General features: G+C 35.8%; 2 protein-coding genes across 3 annotated transcripts in view; one reads left to right on the top strand and one right to left on the bottom strand.

The window, feature by feature from the left end:
• The window catches only part of LOC110459915 (ligand of Numb protein X 2-like), a 94,253-nt gene extending 80,697 nt beyond the window's left edge, over positions 1–13,556 (bottom strand). The window contains exons 1-2 of the mRNA XM_021512422.1: positions 13,472–13,556; positions 5,657–6,130 (exon numbers count right to left, since the gene is read on the bottom strand). Coding sequence (XP_021368097.1) covers positions 5,657–6,066 — 410 coding nt within the window. The 5' untranslated portion in view covers positions 6,067–6,130; positions 13,472–13,556. The remainder of the gene's footprint in view (positions 1–5,656; positions 6,131–13,471) is intronic.
• A 6,600-nt stretch (positions 13,557–20,156) lies between these two features.
• LOC110459969 (UHRF1-binding protein 1-like) overlaps positions 20,157–22,819 on the top strand; it is a 94,693-nt gene continuing 92,030 nt past the window's right edge. For both annotated transcript variants that reach the window (XM_021512548.1, XM_021512549.1), the window contains exon 1: positions 20,157–20,285. In XM_021512548.1, the coding sequence (XP_021368223.1) occupies positions 20,242–20,285 (44 nt within the window). In that variant the 5' untranslated portion in view covers positions 20,157–20,241. The remainder of the gene's footprint in view (positions 20,286–22,819) is intronic.

Consider the following 22,819-nt stretch of genomic DNA (forward strand, 5'->3'; position numbering starts at 1 on the left):
GACAAACAACCATCCCAGAATAGTTTCTGGTATTAGAATGTCCATAAACCCGCTCACAAACACTTATATATACAATTTTAATGGGAATACACTTCATGAAACCCTCGCAATACAAACACAGTGCGAACTCATCAAACCACATGATGTTTCAGTGAACGTAGCAATTGTTTGTCTTGATCATCACAAACGAAAAATACCAAAACATTAGTTGTACCTACCACAAGGATCAAACTTCAATTAATGTTTCCATAACAACCATGATTTTCCAAAGAGATGTATAAGTCACAGTAATGGGAGATAATTCTCATCTGTTTATTTGCTTAATTGTTAAACCATGATGGTTTCCCGACATATGGCCGCCATTTGTAAGCATCCGTAACATGAAGTTCAAATTGGAAATCATAACAACATACCGATACTCCATGGGTTCAGGCAAGTGTATAGTACCCCATGGTATAGCTGTGGAGGATCGTTTAAACTGATGCCTCTTCTATTATTAGTCATCTTTAATAACAAACACATTTACCATTATAACTAATAACAAAGCCTTAATGAACGATATAATAAACAATGAACGCATAAAAGTTATAATGAACATGTAACAGAGGACCCCTGCAGGTTAATTAATAAGCCTGCTGTATGCCACTGCACATCATCGTTAATGTATGTGCAAGAAGCAACTTGGGGCAATGTGGGGCTTCCTGCAGAAACAGGAGTTTATTCTTTGTCTTCTGCCTAGAGAACATTGAAGAAGTTCAAACTTAAATCTGCGTTCTCCGTAATTATACTTTATATCTGTCTTTTCTTTTTTCACTTTGCTACTCGATTCTTTTCGGCACTGTCTCCCTAATAAGGCACCCGTCTCCATATCACCTTAACTGTTGTAAGTATGTTAACTCATTCACCCCTAAAATTTCATAATGAACTATTCCAACCTTTGAATTGGACCAGTTCAAATGTGTCTTCAGGGGTGAATCATGAGTTAAACCACAAACAAACACAACAACAAACATATAAATATCACAACAATGAACATGTAAACAATATAAACATATTGTCATTATAACAAAGAAGAACGATTTAAGACAGAAATCAGGACTAGCGAGATCAAACATTGACCATTACATGTCTTATTGTTCTTCCATCATGTTGTGCATTTCAAAAGTGCACCAACACAGCGTTATGTGTCTGTATCAATCGCCATAACGACATTACATGTCTGTACCCAAACAATATTGGCACCGAATTGCATTAATATGCAATGTTGAAATAGCCGAAATTCCATCAACCTATCCGATCAATGACATTTTTAACAGCACATCACATGATCGGTCAATCCCAGACAACAGGAAATAAGCTGGCTTTGTATAAACATGATAGTTACAATTCTTGCAGGAATCACAGACTCTCCAAACATATACAAAAAAATGTTTTTATTCGGAGCGAAATCAAAGGGGAAGATGGTCAATAACTATTGCAACATAAATATATATATATACACATTGTTCAGGAAAATACTGAAACCAAATGTGACTGGCAATTTCGCCAGAAGTCATCGCCAATCTGGTGCCGATTGGGGAAGCAGTCGAAAACCTCGTACAGCTTATCAAGGCTAATCAAAATGACACGTGTTCCATTCATCAGATTGATCTAGTGGTCTCCTTTGTAAGTGGGCTGCTCAATCCATCGATCTAGACCAATCAGAGAGTCCGATACAAATCTACACTTATAAAAGACAAGCTCCTCATTTAATTGGTCTATCTCCGTGCTTACTGTGAATATTGCCTGACTGTCAATTAACTGCGTTTCCAAAAAGAGCCGAAATAAATGACATGTAAATCATGTAGACTTGAATCAGATCTCCCCGAAGTCCGACCATATCATGACACATGCGTACCTGACTCCGACAGAATTATTTCTATCTATGTCAAAGAACTATTTACAGACATGTTAAGGTCAAAATACATAACCTTCTTACAATATTTCATAACTGTCTCCAACTTTTATTTGTCTCCATTTGGTTGTTGATCACAAAAATGACAATTGGAATCGTTTTAGATTTGATTGACCAGAAACGTCCAATGCCTTATGGACATTGTTCTCAAGTTATTGATGAACTGATTCAATCGATGGTCAGAGTCTAGAGATTTATACATCACTAATATCTGTGACTGATAAAGTTCATGATACCATGAATTACTTTTGTCATTACATGTATCCTGATACAATAAATGTCTTTTGTTATTACATGTATCATGGTACAATGAATGACATTGCCATTACATGATCATGGTACAATGAATGACATTGCCATTACATGATCATGGTACAATAAATGTCTTTTGTTATTACATGTATCATGGTACAATGAATGACATTGCCATTACATGATCATGGTACAATGAATGACATTGCCATTACATGATCATGGTACAATAAATGTCTTTTGTTATTACATGTATCATGGTACAATGAATGACATTGCCATAACATGATCATGGTACAATGAATGACATTGCCATTATATGATCATGGTACAATGAATGACATTGCCATTACATGATCATGGTACAATGAACCACTTTTGCCATTACATGATCATGGTAAAATGAACCACCTTCATCATTACATTTATCATGGTCCAATGAACCACTCTTGTCATTACATGTATCATGGTAAAATGAACTACCCTTGCATTGTCATTACGTATACATGTATCATGGTACAATGAACCACCCTTGTCATTTCATGTAACATGGTACAATGAACCACCCTTATCATTACATGTATCTTGGTACAATGAACCATTCTTGTCATTACAGGTATCATGGTACAATGAACCACCCTTGTCATTACAGGTATCATGGTACAATGAACCACCCTTGCCATTACAGGTAGCATGGTACAATAAACCACTCGTCATTACAGGTATCATGCATGGTACAATGAAGCACCCTTGTCATTACAGGTATCATAGTACAATGAACCACCCTTGTCATTACATGTATCATAGTACAATGAACCACCCTTGTCATTACAGGTATCATGGTACAATGAACCACCCTTGTCATTACATGAATCATAGTACAATGAACCACCCTTGTCATTACATGTATCATGGAACAATGAACCACTCTTGTCATTACAGGAATCATGGTACAATGAACCACTCTTGTCATTACATGTATCATGGTACCATGAATCACTTTCATCATTTCATGTATCATTGTACCATGAACCACTTTTGTCATTACAGGAATCATGGTACCATGAATCACTTTCATCATTTCATGTATCATTGTACCATGAACCACTTTTGTCATTACATGTATCATGGTACCATGAATCACTTTCATCATTTCATGTATCATTGTACCATGAACCACTTTTGTCATTACAGGAATCATGGTACCATGAATCACTTTCATCATTACATGTATCATCGTACCATGAACCACTTTTGTCATTACATGTATCATGGTACAATGAACCACCCTCGTCATTACATGTATCATGGTACAATGAACCAGCCTTGTCATTACATGTAACATGGTACAATGAACCACCCATGTCATTACATGTATCATGGTACAATGAACCATTCTTGTCATTACAGGTATTATGGTACAATGAACTACCCTTGTCATTACATGTATCATGGTACAATGAACCACCCTCGTCATTACATGTATCATGGTACAATGAACCACCCATGTCATTACAGGTATCATGGTACAATAAACCACTCTTGTCATTACAGGTATCATGGTACCCTGAATCACTCTCATCATTACATGTATCATTGTACCATGAACCACTTTTGTCATTACATGTATCATGGTACCATGAATCCCTTTCATCATTACATGTATCATTGTACCATGAACCACTTTTGTCATTACAGGTATCATGGTACCATGAAACACTTTTATCATAACATGTAACATGGTACAATGAACCACTCTTGTCATTACATGTATCTTGGTACCATGAATTACTCTTGTCAATACATGTATCATGGTACAATGAACCACTCTTGTCATTACATGTATCATGGTACCATGAACCACTCTTGTCATTACATGTATCATTGACCAATGAAGCTATGGACATTATAATCATTGCTCCTCCATCAACCTTAACAACAAGACACTCAGTCGAAAGACCTAGCCATGCCTATCAGGATGTAATAATCCATATCACAATCTGGTATATGGCAACTGTAATTACCAAAAGGCAATGTCAGGGATTTACTCAGTTATTTTATGGTGTTGAGGAAGATTGGATGTCTTGATAAGATTTGTTTCTCTCTCATTTCGGGCTAGTGGTTTGAAAATAAACATTCTGATGGACAAGTTGCTCTCATCGGATATTTTGATTCAACAAAAACTAAATGACACAAAGACATTCTATGCGATGTCAAAAAAAAGGCATCAGTACCTCAGAAGTAAATGCTAGGTGGCATTGAGATCTATTAATTTACATAACAAAATTTACAAAGTTTTGTTATCTAAATATAGCATTGAAGATTTTTTTAAAAGCAAGATTTTATTTTAACATAAAAGTATTTACAGTTCATATAGTTTACATATACAACAGTGTATTACTTTAAATATTTATATTACTGCCTTTGTTATGAACAGAATCAAATTTGAGATATGCTGTAGACCATAAAGCAAGTGGAGTTATTCCCCTTAGAGTGTGTCTCTCCTAAATCATGTATGACTCATTTTTTAAAAAAGGTATTTAGCATACATACTGTACCAAACTAATATCAAAGATTAACCCTTTCACCACTGTAGACCATAATGGGCTCATCCAACTCATTGCTTGGTAGAGTCTACTCAAGTTACATAGGGGTGAAAGGGTTAAGTCTCACAATATCTTTATTACAATGTACATGAACAAGTGTGATTGTGAAAACGTTATGTCTGTATGTGTGTAATGATGCTTTTTTTATACAAAAAATTCACTGCAGCAAACAATATAATGTCCGTCGGTTGAATGTATATAAAGGATCACACTCCATTCAAATAAAGTCAAATTCGGAAAAATTCAAGCCTGACAACTTGAGCGTTCTTCAGGTTAAAGAGATACAGAGAACATTCCAGTCAGGAGAATTACATTTGTTAATGGTTAACAAGATATTCATAAATAATTTAATGCAAATTTCCATACACATAGATAACATATGTATACAGGGTTTTTTTTAAACCAAAAAACTGAGTTCTTTAATACTTATTTTATCAACAATTTTAGGTTTTCTTTTGACTGCCTCGAGCTCTTAACCTTGGAAACTACACATTTGATGAACTACACTGAGTCACTTTTTTTTAACTGAAATGAAGTGAACAATTTTTAAAAAGCAGAATATGCCAGAAACCCTTAATTGAGTTAAAATTCAAGATTAAATCAAGACCTTTTCTAATCATGAATGGGTTAATTAAAAAAAAGTGTAAGACATGATTTCCCTTAAGTTTAGATCGATGACAATGAAGAAACTACTGACAAAATAGCAATGGTTGACCTTTATAGAAACAGTGACCTTGGCGTTGACCTTGCAGGGATCACGAAATACAAATTCATCCAAAGTGTTCTCAAAATCCTGTTTACAATACCTGTAAATAAATTTCTGTAATGACTTATATATAATTACCTCCTGACAAGTATGCTGGACTGCTGTATGTCGATGTCGTCAAGGCGCTGCCGGTCGACGGGGCACTGGCTCTGGATCTTGAGGTAGTTGTGTAGGCATCGTGAACAGAAAGTATGGCCACAACGAGTGTCCAGTGGATTGACCAGCGGCTGGAGGCAGATCTGACACATGAGGTCCTCGTCCACTGCTTGGTGGTAGTCATACAAGTGAGTTCCATGGGGCTCGTGGAATTGACCACAGTTGGGACACACAACTTGGTCCTTCAGTTTGTAGCGACGTAGAGAGATGGACAGCTTTGAGTCATTGGCGTAGTCGTGATAGAGCAGTGACTTGGCCGCTGTCGCCGCAGCAGATGCTGGCGGTGACTGGACGTTAGCCGAGGATCCCCCGGCTGTCGCCCCAGCCTCCATTTTGGAATGTACCCGTACTTAAATGTACCTAGGTCACTGCAATGTCATCTCATGGTGAAGCACACTGAAATATAAAAGAATTAAGAACTTATCAAAACAATCCTAATTTTGAACTGATTTTCAACAAATTAAGATACATTTTGGGCAGAACGGTACAATCTTTACAGAGGTTCAAGAATCTTCCTTCCAGATGCCCAAGACAACATCCTTTCAAACCAGAGCAAGTAAAAATTTTCACTTTACTTGCCCTTAGCAATGCAAGTAATAGAAATATTATGAATGTCATATTTCAGTAAGTGGATTACTGGACTGGGCTTACTTCCCCCTACCAGGAGCTTTGAAAATAATTCTTATACATGTAATGGTACCCCTGCTTTCTAAAAGGTACATACAGGTAAAGATTGAAAATGCTTATTGTTTTAAGAATTGACTGAATTACATGATCTGAGTGCTATTTTCTATTCTTGAATTCTTAAGGATCAAGCTACTTTTTGAAAGTTACATGGGCCGTTTTAATTTATCGCGGTCCAAATGGCTGAACTGGTTGGACCAGAGTTGTTCGTTTATGAAATAAGGTTGGACCTATAGCTAGTGATCTGATGCTGCTTTCAGGCAAGCCTTGACCAAGCCTTGCAAGGCCTGCATACACTTTTGCAGGTCTGCTAGGATTTATATGCGAAAATGTTATATTTAAAAACGGATATACCGATCGTTCCGCAATAACAAACAGGCCCCTGGTGAAAATATTAATTTTGCATATTTTTACAAAGTATCCACAGACATTTGAATGCTGAGTTTAACAAGTTAAAGGATCTTGCACATAATTTCCCTATTTCATGTACAGTGATTCTTTCCGATGGCCTTCATGGCCTGGGTTGCCCAGGAATATATATATATATGTGGACAAGCATCAAGATTTTGAGTAAGAGTTATCTTTCTTAGTATGTTATCACTACACCACGTACTACCAAGAGACATAACCTACACAATTTGTCCCATACAAAACATTCCTTATCAAACTCAAAATTCTTTCTCCTAAAAACTTGGAGTAGATATTGTTTACACACAAGTTTAGAATTTTGCACACATTGGAATTTGTTTTTAATTGGTCAATTGTGATTCACCAAGAATTTGTAAAATATGCATGGTGAAACCAAAAAATACATTATATAATACAGTTATACAGAATTATGTTAAATATTCATTGAGTAAATATCAAACAGTCATTAAAGATGAAGGATTTGACAGTTTGACAATTAAATAGTATATATAAAGAAACTATTTAAACTTGTTTAAACAAGGAAAATCTATGTAAAACATACCTACCCATGTTTCACTGCAATAGACCTAAATGCAAATCCAATCAGAAAATTGAAGCTGATTAACTTCAAAATCTAACCAAATTCAGTACAGTAGAAATTAAAATATAGGTCACAGTGACCTACATTTTACACATTGTTTTAGCACACTCCTCAATATGTATCCATTAATGAAATTTGATGACTTTAGGATAATTCTAATGTTTCAGTAAAAGTCTACAAAGCTAACTATGCATAAATGTTAAGTTTACCAAAGGTGTTGTGCAAACGGACAAACTGACAGAAAAGACAAACATGTACAATTGTAATACCCCATCCACTAATTAATAACACATCAAAACAAAGAGGGTTCAAAAAATGTCCAACCGCTACAAAATGTCTTATGCTGACTGCTCAGTGTAATAGAAATGTATAACCATTTCTGCTCTCTATAGAGTTCCATAGTGATCTTTCACACTGAACTGAGAAATATTGGACACTTAAAAGACTTGACCATTATAAACAGTTCATTTCTAAGGCAGTTAGAGTTATCTCCCTTGCTGTACAATCTTGTGTTGCCACTCAGATATAAATTTTACATTAGGGTGGTTAGCAAATGGCTTCTGTAGAGGAAAACAGGGTTTTTTTTATAATAAAAAAAACCTTAAAAACATAGCAAAGTCATTCTACCATATATCTGTTTATTTAGAACTGGTTAAAAGGAGCATATATCATTGTATTGCTTCAGAAAAAGGCCTTCCCCCAGAGTTGCCTCAATTTTTCAAAATTAGATATATTTTAAGGGCATTACTTCCTCAAACGTAAACTGATGAAGTGAAATATTTGTGAAGGAAAACTTCATTATAAACTTGAAGCAGTGGATTGTTTGAACTTTGTGCAATTCTTTGTTCCAAAGATAGCATTAAATATTAGGGCAAATGATACCTGCTGTGAAACAAAAAATACTGAATTATATTTAGCATGAGCCTGGCTGTGGCCCCCATGGTCTATGTTGAGAAACAATGACTTTGACCTTTGGAACTTTCTAAACCCTTATTGCACATCTACATATCACATTGTATCATCATGTCAAATTTCAAATAGATTTTTGGATTCTGAGATAAGGACTGTTACCTCCAGTCAAATATAATCTATTTTTAGTAAAAGTGACATTGACTTTGACCTTAGAAGCTCTTTAAACCTCCTATTACACATCCAGATATCAGTTATTAGGATTCTGTTTTAAGGACTGTACCCTCCATGGCCTCCATGGTATATTTTTAGATATAGTGACCTTTGACCTTGACCTTACAAACTTTTTAATTCCCTATTGCACATCTACACATTACAGTGTATCACCATGTCAAATTTCTAAAAGGAAACGAAATTGCATACAGACAAACAGACAAAAAATGTAAATGGACCGACGATATCTATTTCTCCGTCTATTTACATTTCTTATCCAAATGCTAAAAGTATATATCTCTGTATGTTCTTTGTGGGGGGAGGGGGGATATAGCAATTACACCCGAGTAAGGAATAAATGAGCAGGTACCATGTCAGAATGTGTCTCTGTACACTATACAGTTACAAACAGGCAATTACTAAAGATGGTTATCTCCCCTGATAAAAGGTAATTGATCAATCTAGATCAGTGGAAAGATAAATTGCGTTTCAATGCAATTCTTTTCTGGCAATTTCCATTCTTCTATTGTTGTCTGAACAATTGTAGGTAATATCACTTTTTGTTATAGACTGAATTCATTTTATATAATATAAACATTATGCACATATGGTGAAGGTTTTATACTTATATAGCAAACCCTTTGTTACACAAGGTAAGAAAAACACTGTTGCTACCAACTAAAACTTACAATAAAGTAAATTAATTTTAAAAAGACAAAATCATACTTCTGTCGGAACAGTTAATAATTAACAGTTGTAAAAAAGAGATATATACTTTTTAGTATTTGTTTAAGCTGGTTAACTTAGAAAACCATCAGAGGTAATAATTCTAGATCTTATTATTTTTCGTTATTGATTATTACTTATAATATGTATATACTACCTATGATTATAAATCAATCATACATGTAACAGGATTCGTGTGTGTTTTAATGACCTGTAATGACCGGGGCCACGTGCCTTCAACACTTCCCAGCACAACACGTCAGCCTGTCTCCACCGTTTATCAATATCATAATGATGATTATTGTGTTCAATTATTCATAAAACAACTAGCCTAAGGTTTCTATTTCCACAGCAGCCCACAATGGTGTAGTGTGTACACAGACTGAAGCTGCTAGATATAATGTCTAAATACAAACACCTTCGGCAGTGTAAACCGCCAGTATACGTATATAACACCACACATACAATGTACATTGCTAGATATAGTACGTATATACCAGTACTAACACTTTCGTTAGTATACTGTCGGGGAAAAAAGACAATTTTTTGGAGCTGGTCCATTTCAGAAAGGTTATTGAAGAGTTTGATTTAATAATAATAATAATAATAATGGATGGTTCAACCTAGTTTGCAGATCGTCTCAAAGCGGTTCACAAATTATTATCCGTGATTTAACATTTAACTGGACCCTTTCGGATTAACTTATGAGAAAAAATGAATGTTGTAACACAAAAATTAAGTGGCTGTGTCAAAAATGACGTCGCATAGAGCCATCCATAACCTGATCCAGTCTATACAATACTATGGGCCTAGATCATTGTCCATACCGGGTAACGTCCTGACCATCGAAGCTATCGGCCTGTTTATTCTTTGAACTAGGATATTTTTCCATTCCTCTAAAAGAACCTGTATTAGCTAGCTGGGCGACGTTGTTTGGGGCGTTGGTGCATTTTCTAACCTGCCTGTCCAGTTTGTACCCCACAAATGTTCAATGGGGGACAAATCTGGACTGTATGGTGACCAATCAAGTACTGACTAGCTACTGGGACATTGTTTTGGGGTAGAAAAGCACAACATACCCTTGCATCATGTAGCCTGGCATGTTATTCTTCTGGAAGGTCAGATTCTGGGGAATGACGTGGGATTAAAGGACAAGATACTTGCCTAGCTCTAATAGCTGTGAGATTGTCCTGGATGACAACTGAGGGGGTTTAAACACCATCAGAAATGTTCCCCCAAGCCCTCCTCCAGATCAGTCCTTTTCCTTAACGCATGCATTTGCGCTGATGTTGCCATTGATTAAGTAACAGTCCAACAATAGGACACCAAAACTTTAAGTTAAAATCGTGCAATGCATTTCAAACCATGTGCACTCTCGGGCAGATCAGCATCTCTGCTTATCAATGATGTATGCCAATTTTCCAAAGGCACGACAGTCAAACAGTCAGAAGTTCGTTTTGGAATGGTTTTCGAGTTACTCACAGGTGGATATGCCCGAGATGCTTTAATTTTGACAATGTCGCTAAAAGCGTACGGCAAGGTTTTGTCTTTGGGCCTCACACAAATTGAGCCAGCACCCCTAGCTATGACAGTACCAGGAGCAAACATACGACCAAATTTCACTGAAATTGGTCAACGTGTAGGTAAGTTATTAACTATAGGCCAAAACTGAAGTTGGGTTTTATATTTCCGTTAGTATATGAAGTACAGCGTTTATGATAAAACCTTTGTTAGCATCACCACCAGTAAAATATGATATTACTAGTACTTGATACCTATAGAATTACTAACAATGGTACAGTTGGCAGAGTGAACCTCTAATACAACTAAGGTCAGGCAGGACTTGCAGTTGTAGAACTCCATTGGTGTGCTGTCAACGTCTTTCAGGGACAAAATGCATTGGATTATCATAAATTTGGTGTCATTAGCAAGGTAATCATAATCTTGGGGGTCTGTCACGTACTACAAAGTTACCAAAGGTGTCAAGGTTATCATCAAGATTATCATCAAGGTCACCATCAAATTCAAGACAAGGTCATCAATGACCATATTTATGATTACATTATTATACACAACTCATCCAGATCAAGTTCAAGGTCATCAAGGTCACTATGAAGGCAAGGTCATCAAGGTCAACAAGAAGGCAACAATACCATACATATGCAATCATCCAGATTACTCAAAGGTCACCAACAAGGCCAAGGTCAGTTAATGGATTCAATGTTATTAAGACATATAAAAATGCCACTATGACAATCAAATCATCTGAGTCATTAAGGTCAACTTGACCTCACAAATGACTAATCAAGATCAAAGTCTTGTGAAAAGGGAGAATGCAGAAGGTCAAAGCCTGAAAGGCATACAATGGTTGAGATTATTGGATTTAACAAGATCATACAAGTCCAAATACAGGAACAAGAAATCAAAGTCACAGAGACATGATACATTTCTGTACATTCAAGTTGAGGTCACCTGAAAGGTCAAACTTGCATTACAGGTTGTGATGAAGGCAGCAATGAGGGGATAATCAAGACTCCTTATATAAATAAATAACGTGAAATGGGTCCAGCTTCAGATGGTCATCCCAGCAGTGTCAAACAGCATTTTGGTATATGTAGCTATGGAGGAAAGTTGCAACAACGTCAGTTAAGCAGAGAGTAATCATGGCATCCATACTCCCATAAGTGTCTTTTGAGAGGAAATGGTACAGTTATTATATAAAGAGTAGAGGAAGGTGTAAGAACACATCAACAGTGAACCCTAATAAATATAAACTACCAAAGAGGTTTCCAAGGATGTGGAAGCAGTTGACCTGAATTATTTTGTAATTCATACATGTAAACTCATTGAAGTTCATGATCAGGAGCTTCTTAAAAAAATATATATGAAGATTGATCAAACAGTTAAAAAATTAACAAAGCTTGTCGGTTAATACAATGTAGTTGCCATTTCCTATTACAGTTAATATAAGAATGATGGAGGTATCTGGAGCTAGACAGGTAATACGTCAATATCACCCGTTTTCAATATCAATTGTATATGTAACAGGAAAACGATCTAGAGTAGTGTACTTCCACTGGGAATCGAACCCACGACCCCCAGGTTCCCAGCCCACCGCTCTACCATCTGACACATATATACATATAATATCCTCATATATAACATTGATCCTATAAACTTCCCCCAGCAACTTCTTACCCTTGAACTATATACCTGGGTTTGGGTATCCTCTTTCCAAGCACATGAAGACTGACAGTGCTTACTGTAACATGATAAGGAAAATACAGCAAATCCAGATTGGGATTTGAACCCCAGTCACCTTACTCCAACAATGTTAGAGGTTTAACACGGCGAGATACAGGCGTCGCAGTCGGCAAAATCATATCTGATAGAAAAAAGGATGACCAGCGGCCTCTCATGTTATAGGAGTACCCCAGACCTATGGCAAACTCTCAACACATCGTCATGCTTTAGCTCTTCCCAAATAAGCTACCTGGACACCAGTGACAGATCAGCTCCACTACACATATAACACAATCCCTGATACAGGTGAACAACAGCCTTGTAAGCCTACTGTTCTAGGATGAGAGATCTTTGGTTTACAAGAATGCAAGTTGTTTACTGCAAATGTCTGGTCCAGACACAGGTACATTAATTGTAGTCATTTCACATATTATACTAATTAAACAGGTATCCATAAGGCTTTAATTGCCATATCTCAGTTACAGCAAACGTACTTATGTTTTACATAAAAAAAGAACAACTAATATCATCATTCTATTATCACATAGTCATAAAACATGAATGAATGACAATGGAATGTCTGTGGAATGCCGAGATTTCTTAATGTGAATATTCAGAAAAAATCTTAACGGGAAATTTTGAGAAACGTTACTCATGAAGCTTATAATCAAATAACATTTTATATCAAAGACATCTTCTGATCAATGATATGCTATGGATTTTGTAGTATTTGGTAAAGTTCTCTATTTATGAAAATGATGAAAGTATGTCAAATGCACGTGTTACAATATGAAAGTCCAAGAGGAGTATCGAATGTAAACAGAACGTAAACATGGGGATTTTCATGTAGTTTTCGTAATAACTAAAGTTATTTTGGCTTTGCTTATGTTCCTGTCTGGTAAAGAAACATATCACCATTCCAATAACTCGACCATATAGTAAATAAACATTACCTTTGAGGAGATAGAAGTTATTTATCACCTTGCTTATTTCGGCGAGACACTCACATTTCAGGCACATCCATTTCCTGTCTGAAAGTAGAAGCATGATGTCATATCCGGACGAGAAATGTCAGGGGGTCTCTAAGGGGTAATTTTGTCGTTATCAATTGACAGTTCTGATTCAAATGTTAATTTGTTTGTTTCACTTTGTTTACCCATTCAGTACTGTAAAACGACGGAATTAAAATTGTTAATACTACCAGCTCTGAATAAATATTTTAAAATAAAAAGTCCAACAATGTTATATCACAGAATTAGATTAGTATTGATTGACTCTCTAAGTCCGTGGTTATATTATATTACATTGCCATATATATGTTTCAACTTTATCAACGTCCTGTCCAATCATACATAAAAAGGAAGGCATAAAATATAAGAGGTGTAATTATGAAAATTTAATATACTGATAAATGAAATATACAAATAACATGACTTTAAAACGTGTATTGAAATATATGAAAAGTGTACCGTTGTGAGGCACTATTTTCCTACTCAATTCAACGACGTTTCAATTATTTTTTACAACATTTTTACAAATAATCGCGGACTTAGATATCTAATTCCGTGAAATAATTAAACAGCTTGCCCACTCGTCACTCAGTTGTATCTTGAAGTAATTACCCAAAACTGAACCACAAAAAAAAACATTGATTCATATTCTATTAATATTCTTTAAGAAAAGAAACAGGTTCCCAAATATACGTGAAATTCAAACTCGAAAAGAAAAGAATTCTGTCTCGCTCTAATTTGTGAATTGGTTTAGTGTGTTTTTTAACACAATATTTATAAACAGGAACTGGATAAGTCTGTGTCTAAAACGATTGTCAACTTTTAAAATCAAACTCTCTCTCTCTCTCTCTCTCTCTCTCTCTCTCTCTCTCTCTCTCTCTCTCTCTCTCTCTCTCTCTCTCTCTCTCTCTCTCTCTCTCTCTCTCTCTCTCTCTCTCTCTCTCTCTCTCTCTCTCTCTCTCTCTCTCTCTCTCTCTCTCTCTCTCTCTCTCTCTCTCTCTCTCTCTCTCTCTCTCTCTCTCTCTCTCTCTCTCTCTCTCTCTCTCTCTCTCTCTCTCTCTCTCTCTCTCTCTCTCTCTCTCTCTCTCTCTCTCTCTCTCTCTCTCTCTCTCTCTCTCTCTCTCTCTCTCTCTCTCTCTCTCTCTCTCTCTCTCTCTCTCTCTCTCTCTCTCTCTCTCTCTCTCTCTCTCTCTCTCTCTCTCTCTCTCTCTCTCTCTCTCTCTCTCTCTCTCTCTCTCTCTCTCTCTCTCTCTCTCTCTCTCTCTCTCTCTCTCTCTCTCTCTCTCTCTCTCTCTCTCTCTCTCTCTCTCTCTCTCTCTCTCTCTCTCTCTCTCTCTCTCTCTCTCTCTCTCTCTCTCTCTCTCTCTCTCTCTCTCTCTCTCTCTCTCTCGCTTTCTCTCTCTCTCTCTCGTTTATTTTGTAAATATGATGTATATATATGTCTTATTGTTAAATTCTATTGGGAAAGGGCTTTATATATGTTAGAAAACTTGTGCCCAATCCCAATGTTATTTTTTTTGCAAATAAAATATGTTTAAATCTGGATTAATCTGGATGTATTGGCGGTCTCAGCTGACATGTATATGCTATAATTGGAAGGTTAATTCTGAAAATAGTTTGACACAACTCATCACGAAATCTTGGATCCGCCCTTGAGGAAATGGTTTTGTTAAAAAAAACACAAATGTTCGTGTTGCTATTTTACACTTTTCAGTAAATTTCATTTCAGTACCACCATTACTACAAAATAAATATGTTAGAATTCAGAAATTTTATCAAAAACAATATCGTTTATGATTCACATACACTTTTTCCTTGTTAACTCGTTCCGGCCTCTCTCGGTCCGACCCCCTAGTAGTTTAGGCCCCTACCTGGTCCGTCCTTAGTCGTTCCGACCCCTTAGTCGTCCCGGCCCCCCTGTAGTGTATTCTGTCGAAATTGACTTTAGTACTTTCAACAACATATTTTCTTTCAACGCTGGGGACAAAAAGAAACGCGCTGGTACACCATACCAGGGGCGTTTCTAGGATATTTGAAAGAGGGGGCGGGGCGTAGAATCAAATCTGTCGCCGAGCGGAGCGAGTCAAATAAAAATTTGGACCTTTTTTTTGCTAAAAAACATAAAATAATTGTGAAATGCACTAATGTAACAGTTCCTGACTTGGAGCATGTATATTTTATAGTTAAAGTGTCAGGGTGTTTATGTGTTTAATTAATGTATATGATAAATTGCCATATTCAATACAATATTAGCATATTACGATATTTTTTTTTAATTTTTTTTTTGGAAAGGGGGCGTACGACCGTTACGCCCTCACCTGGACCCGCCCCTGCATACTACCTATGTTAGTTGGAGGATACATGCCCTTTGGCCATAACATTCACAGGTAACACCTCTGGGTAATTAGTTCACCTGTGATTTCACAGGGGGTAGGTATCGGAAATGCCCTTTGGCCATGATATGGTATTACGTGGTAAGACATACAGGTAATTACACCCCTTTATTCATTCATACATTATGTATCTTTATCTGTGTATTTCTGTATCTCAGCTTGAAGTTACATTGAATTTAGTTGATGCTGATCCGGAATTAGATTTCCGTGGTTCAGGGTTGAATGTTTAACATCCCTTTTCGGATAAGAATATTATTGATGTCTTTATTTGTCGATTGATGATTTTACCTATACAGCATTTATTGGTTGATTTCATAACTTACACTGTTATGCAGATATCATAATATGTAAATTTGACATGTAAAGGGCGTGTCAGAATGGATACAGTAATGAACAGGATATCGGAGTTCAAAATATGCATATTAACTGGATTGATATAGATGGGGTGCCTGACCTGTCCATCATCTGAGAACCGAGAGAGACAGCTGGGTCTCGGCAGAGACGTATATCCCTATATATTGGATATACGGTTCGCTGCATTCAATAATCCTGTCTTATTCAAAACATAATTATGCCATGAGAAAACATCGAAAATCAACGTAGTATTAAACCCGTAGCTAGCTGAGATTTCCATGCAGTTTGGGAGTGCTACATTGAATGTAAACTTTAATGATTAAGTTTAGAAAACACCAAACATAGAAAGATTGCACATCGTGGCTGTGTTGATATATTGGGAATGATTCTGGCTTCAGGAGAACACAAACTCCGTTTTTGTTCTTTAGACAGTTTCAAAAAAGTCTTCAGAAATTCATTATTTGATAATATTTCTAACCAGGTTCTTAAAATGAGGTTGTTATAATACTTGCAAAGTTTAATAATTTAGCTCTGAAAATACAGGTTTTTAAGAATAAACAAGTTAAAATGGCGGCTTTGATGTGTGAGGGTTATTTTTCATGACACATTAGAACACGAACTCCTTTTTTTTAATTCACCATTCAATTTCAAAAATTTCTTCAGATATTAATTATTTGATAATATTTCTAACCAGGTTCTTAAAATGAGATTGTTACAATACTTGTAAAGATCAATAATTTAGCTCTGTAATATACGTCTCTGGTCTCAGTGACTACACGTATTATTGCATCACATGACCGTAAAATATGAAATTATGAAAAGTTGTTGCAAAAATCCTTTATAGAAATAAAAAGAAAAGAAAAAAGAAAAATAAACTTTATTTATTTGAATCAATTCATTTCAACTTATATCAATCACGGGGGGTGGGGGGTGGGGGGTCTAATGGGGGAGTACCCGGGTTGTATAGATGAACCTATATCCTTTGCACGTCTGATCGGGGAATCGAACCCCGGCCGCCTTGATGAAAGACGAGTGTATTATCCACTGCGCCATCAGATGATTTCCTTGATTTAATGTTATCAAGTACTTAGTTTGTAAGTAAAAGTTTCATGGAAAAGGTCTGCTCAATCGGATGTTTTTAATATGCTATATAAATCTGTATAGACTATTATTGTCTATCGTACGTAAATTCTAATTAATTCTAAGACTGAACAATACTTATTAAATTTAAATGATTAGGATTTTGAAACAATTAAAATCTCTGTAGCCGATCATTTCAATATTCTAGAATAAATCATAAACCCGACAGAGTTTTCGACGATTTATTGATTCTTAACAATCATGATCAAGGAAACTACAGTTATGTCCCTTTCTATGTAAGATGTTGAATGTTCTAACCAAGCCCAAAATAACTGCGAAATGTATTCCTTGTGAGTGTTTTTTAAGTTTAACCTGATCCTACATTGGCTGACGATTTTATGATAAGAAAATCAGGATTGTCTCAGAGCACAGAGTTGAAAGCAGGAACGACACATTTGTTCTGCAAAGTAAAAAAAATAAATGGCAGTGTTATAAAATTCTAGCAGTTGGGTAGCGGCGTTTGGTTGAATCAAGACCATATTGAAAAAATATTAATTACTTTAAGTCAAAATAAGCATGGTCAAATTCCAATCTAGATCTTCCTGCTTCCACTTATCTTCCTTTTTTTCTTCGCTGCTATTTTTTTTTTTTTTTTTTTTTAATATAGACTAATTAAACTATTGGGTGGTCGGGTGGCGCAGTGGATAGCGCACTGGCCTTTCACCAAAGGCGGCCGGGGTTCGATTCCCCGATTGGACGTGAAAAGGTATGGGGTCACCTGCCCGACCACTTGGGTTTTCTCCGGGTACTCCGGTTTCTCCCACAGTAACATCCGGTCCAACAAGAGTGATTTGTGTAAGTTATAAAACTTGTTTCTTAATTGTTGTAAAATAAATTAAGTTTATTATAGACTATTGCTTGATTGTAAATAAATATTACCTTGTTACAGGAAAAGGACTCAATAAGTTGGCATAACTTGCTACTAATCCTTTTGTAACTATTTATGCAACAAAATGTGTTTAAGCTAATAGACCACTTAAAATAATAATATTCTTCATTTTTTGGGTGATTTTCCTCCTTTTTCTCCTGTCTGGATTTCCTTCTTCGCCAAGTTCCGAAAATAGAGAGCCGGAAGTGCTATCGTTCAGAAAACCTGTAATAGTGTGATTAACTTCACATTGTTATTTCTTCAACATTTTATAATTCTCCTATTTATGAAAAATACAAACCAACAAGGGCATTGAGGAATCACCGTGATTCTATTTTATCTGAACATGTTTCATTTTCACTGCTTTACAAGATTATTTAAATTTAAGGATTTGTGTTTTGTACATTGTTTTCCTCATTTATGCAACGTGTGACATTCCAAACAATTTACGTTATTTTTGGCACTTTATTTCATGTAGGTTGTATTAGTGAAAGATAAATAGTGAAACCTGAGTTGAAATTACGTTAGATATTTTTTGCATTTTTCATTTTTTTTATTAGGAATAACGCGCATCTTATTTATCAATTATGGAATTTTGTGGAGGCGGATATACAGGAGAAAGCGATATTGACCGAGACTATTTGAACGTTTTAGAAGACCATGTAAGAGCTGTAAACTGAAAATTTATTTGACTCTATGCTATACTAGTATAAATCAAAATGAAAGGAGGGACGCCCACTTCAATAAATGCGTCGATAAATGAGGGGGTACAAAACGTTAAAAATGGGAACATGGTATAATATTAAGTTGATTATAGAGAAACCAGAGCCCTTATTTTCAAAAATTTACATGGTATATGTTCTACTTAATAATGCTTTAGGTATAGTACAAATTATAAAGTAGGTCATAGCTGCCCAGTTCAAAAAGACTAAATATCAGGCCAGGGTACTCTACTCCATTAGTTATTTAGTAGGGGTAAGACGCATACCGCTTTTCTTCATTTTAAATAACGTCAATTATAAGGAATTTGGAAATGCTGAAATGAAGCATTCCTCTTCAGTATCCACAAGAATAGAATAATTGTAAAAAAAAAATCATTTCAAAATTCGGGTTGTGACCAATAATATCTCTTTAAAATGTATCCCATATACTTTCAAAAAGCATATCATGCGGCTTTGTTTAATGTAACTGATATAACGAATTAAAGGAAATAGTCCATATCTTTCATAATTTTTGAAGAGGAGATGGGGGAAAATGCACGGCTAGACCGGGGTTCGAACCTGGGAAACTCCAAACTCTAGACGGACGCTTTACAAATTGAGCAACCTTGTCGCCGACGATCGATCAAGTCCAATTCCACTACACTTTAATTAAATATCTCTTATTTCATATACATTTGAAATATTTTATATACTTTTGCTGACCATATATACATGTAGGCCTATATTATACTTTATAAGACATTTCATACACTTTTAATAAATATATAATTTATATAACTTTCTTTTAAATTGTATCACTTGCCGACGACATCTCTTAGATTATCATTTTTATTTCGAAATCATTTTTTTCGGTAAAGGGCGAGAAAGTTTGCCATACATATTGGCTTATCAGCAAAATATATGCAGTATATGGCTCCCTTTACAGGGCCCCTGGATACAGAAGTGGGCGTGTACCCATATGACGGTAGTCCCTTGCATCGATAAAAATATTTTATTTTTAAACAATTATGTTGGAATAGATATTAAGGACATCAAAATCACTAAAATAAAGATATTTTTATTCCAATTCTATACACAAAATTGAAATATACGAGAATAATAGAAATGATAAATTGTTGTTTGTTTTGATATAAGCGATCTAATCATGGCTACAGAAAAACAGAAATTTGCGGTCAGAAAGAAGACCACTATGGAGATTGCTTAATAATTGTCATTTGGAGAAATTAAAAAGACAAAATGGCATCAATATTGAAAAACCAGATCCTCAAGCATCTGTCTAAGTAAGTAAATTTGTAATAATTCGATTGTATGATGTTTGTTTAAACGATAATTTGCAGTACCCAGAGATGAATTTTGTGCGAACATCGATGTTTTGATAATTTCATTATTTGCATGTGTAGAGCTTGTAGCTGTGTAAACCCTATTGAGGGTCATATGATACGTGACTGACCAGTACAGGTTTGTCCGAGTGAATACTGGACATTGTCTCGTATTCATCCAAAGTAACGATAATTGTAAAGAGGTTTTACAGCCGATACATTACAACACCGTTTAGTCAGTTGGTCATCCGTCTTTTCTAACTTGTTGCCTGGTAACTACATGTAGCTTATGTCCACTACAGGGACCTCCCCCTCCTCCCTAGTTTTTATGAATGTGTTGATGTCTATATTTATAGACTACTTTATCATTGTCAGGTATACCAGGTTGATAAATGTATATTTTAAACAATGTTAATTAGATATTATAATAAAAACATACCTGATTAATTATATACCAAACAATGTTCTGTATTATTTTTGATAATAGACAAAAAGAAACCTTGCTATTGATTTTTCTTTTCCTGAAGTATCATGCTAATAATCTCAATGTTTGTTTCTCTTTCGAGAGATTTGGAGCTCTATAGTTATTTTACTTCACTCTTTATGGAAGAGTAATACAAACTTTCATTCAATATCCTGTAAGGTTAAGGAAGTGTTGGATTAATCAGTAATTAATCAAAAGATTTTCAATAATAGCTGAACTCCGCAGAAAAGCTAACATTTTAGCAAAATGCTAAATGTTTAATGTTTTTGATGGTTCATATCAACATGAGTTATTAGAATCATTATCATAAGTGTTTGATCACCTGTCATCATTATCATAAGTGTTTGACCTGTCATCATTATCATAAGTGTTTGACCTGTAACTGCAGTTATGTGTATCAAAAAATGAATATCACTGTTACTATATATACATATACATATTATGTGTAATGGCTTTGAATGTCACATAATTCTTGCTATAATCTAATAATCTTAGGAATATACAGAATTAAAATAAATTGACAAATCTAACAGGGTACGTGCCACACTATATATGTGAGCAATAGCAATATGTCAGCAATGAATGTTTTAGCAAATGTTGTTATGGTCCTATAACACACATTGCTATTGATGACAAACTTATTATAGCCCGAAAAGCCTGGCTTTATGTAAGTTTGTCAGTAATAAAAATGTGTGTTACATTTTGTTAGTGTAGTTACGCTTTATTTCGTTATTTCAAACACTTCTTTGAACCGCAAATTAAGTCTTGACAACAATGAAATTGATGATGTCACAATAGAGATTGATGACGTTACAATAGCAAATGTTGTTATGGTCTCACAACAACATTCGCCTTATGAATGCATCGCAATGGAAGGATTCAGAGCAAATGTAAATATATCTGTATGATTTTTTATCACAAAAGTGTTAAAACTTACTTTACAATCAATGCAGATACATGAATTTTAGGGAGATCTAGAGGAAACTGAGTTGATTTCTTGGCTCGTGATTATGAGTGTAGGGAGATCTAGAAGAAACTTGAGTTGATTCCTTGGCTCCTGATCATGAGTGTAGGGAGATCTAGAGAAAACTTGAGTTGATTCATTGGCTCCTGATCATGAGTGTAGGGAGATCTAGAGAAAACTTGAGATGATTCCTTGGCTCCTGAGCGTGGGGAGATCTAGAGGAAACTTGAGTTGATTCCTTGGTTCCTGAGTGTGGGGAGATCTAGAGGAAACTTGAATTGAGTACTTGGCTCCTGATCCTGAGTGTAGGGCGATCTAGAGGAAACTTGAGTTTATTCCTTGGCTCCTGAGTGTGGGGAGATCTAGAGGAAACTTGAGTTGATTCCTTGGTTCCTGATCATGAGTGTAGGGAGATCTAGAGAAAACTTGAGTTGATTCCTTGGCTCCTGAGTGTAGGGAGATCTAGAGGAAACTTGAGTTGATTCCTTGGCTCCTGAGTGTAGGGAGATTGAGATTTTGTTTGTTTGTTTGATTTTTTTTAACGTCCTATTAACAGCTAAGGTCATTTAAGGACGGCCTCCCCTGTGTGCAAGATGCATGCGTGTAGTGCATGTGTGTGTGTTTTTGGAGGCTGCGATATGTTCGTATTTGTCTCCTTGTGATAGCGCGGAACTGATGCCGACTTTATAGTGCTACCTCACTGAAACATACTGCCGAAGACACCCAGCAGGACGCCCCACCCGGTCACATTATACTGACAATGGGCGAACCAGTCGTCCAACTCCTAATTTGCTGAGCGTTAAGCAGGAGTAGAAACTACCATTTTTAAAGACTTTGGTATGTCTCGGCCAGGGGACAGAACCCAAAGCCTTCCTCACAGGGGCGAACGCTCAACAAATGGCCAAAAGTGAGGCATTGTCAAGGGAGACATTAGGAAGAAGAAAGTTATTTAGAAAGGAGAGAAGAGATAAGGTCCCAAATTTAGTCGCCTCTTACGATCATGCAATTGGGGGCAGCAGGTACAATTCTTACGCCCTACCTGCAGGG

The sequence above is a fragment of the Mizuhopecten yessoensis genome, unplaced genomic scaffold (genome assembly GCF_002113885.1).
Source record: "Mizuhopecten yessoensis strain PY_sf001 unplaced genomic scaffold, ASM211388v2 scaffold10275, whole genome shotgun sequence".
Taxonomy (NCBI): domain Eukaryota; kingdom Metazoa; phylum Mollusca; class Bivalvia; order Pectinida; family Pectinidae; genus Mizuhopecten; species Mizuhopecten yessoensis.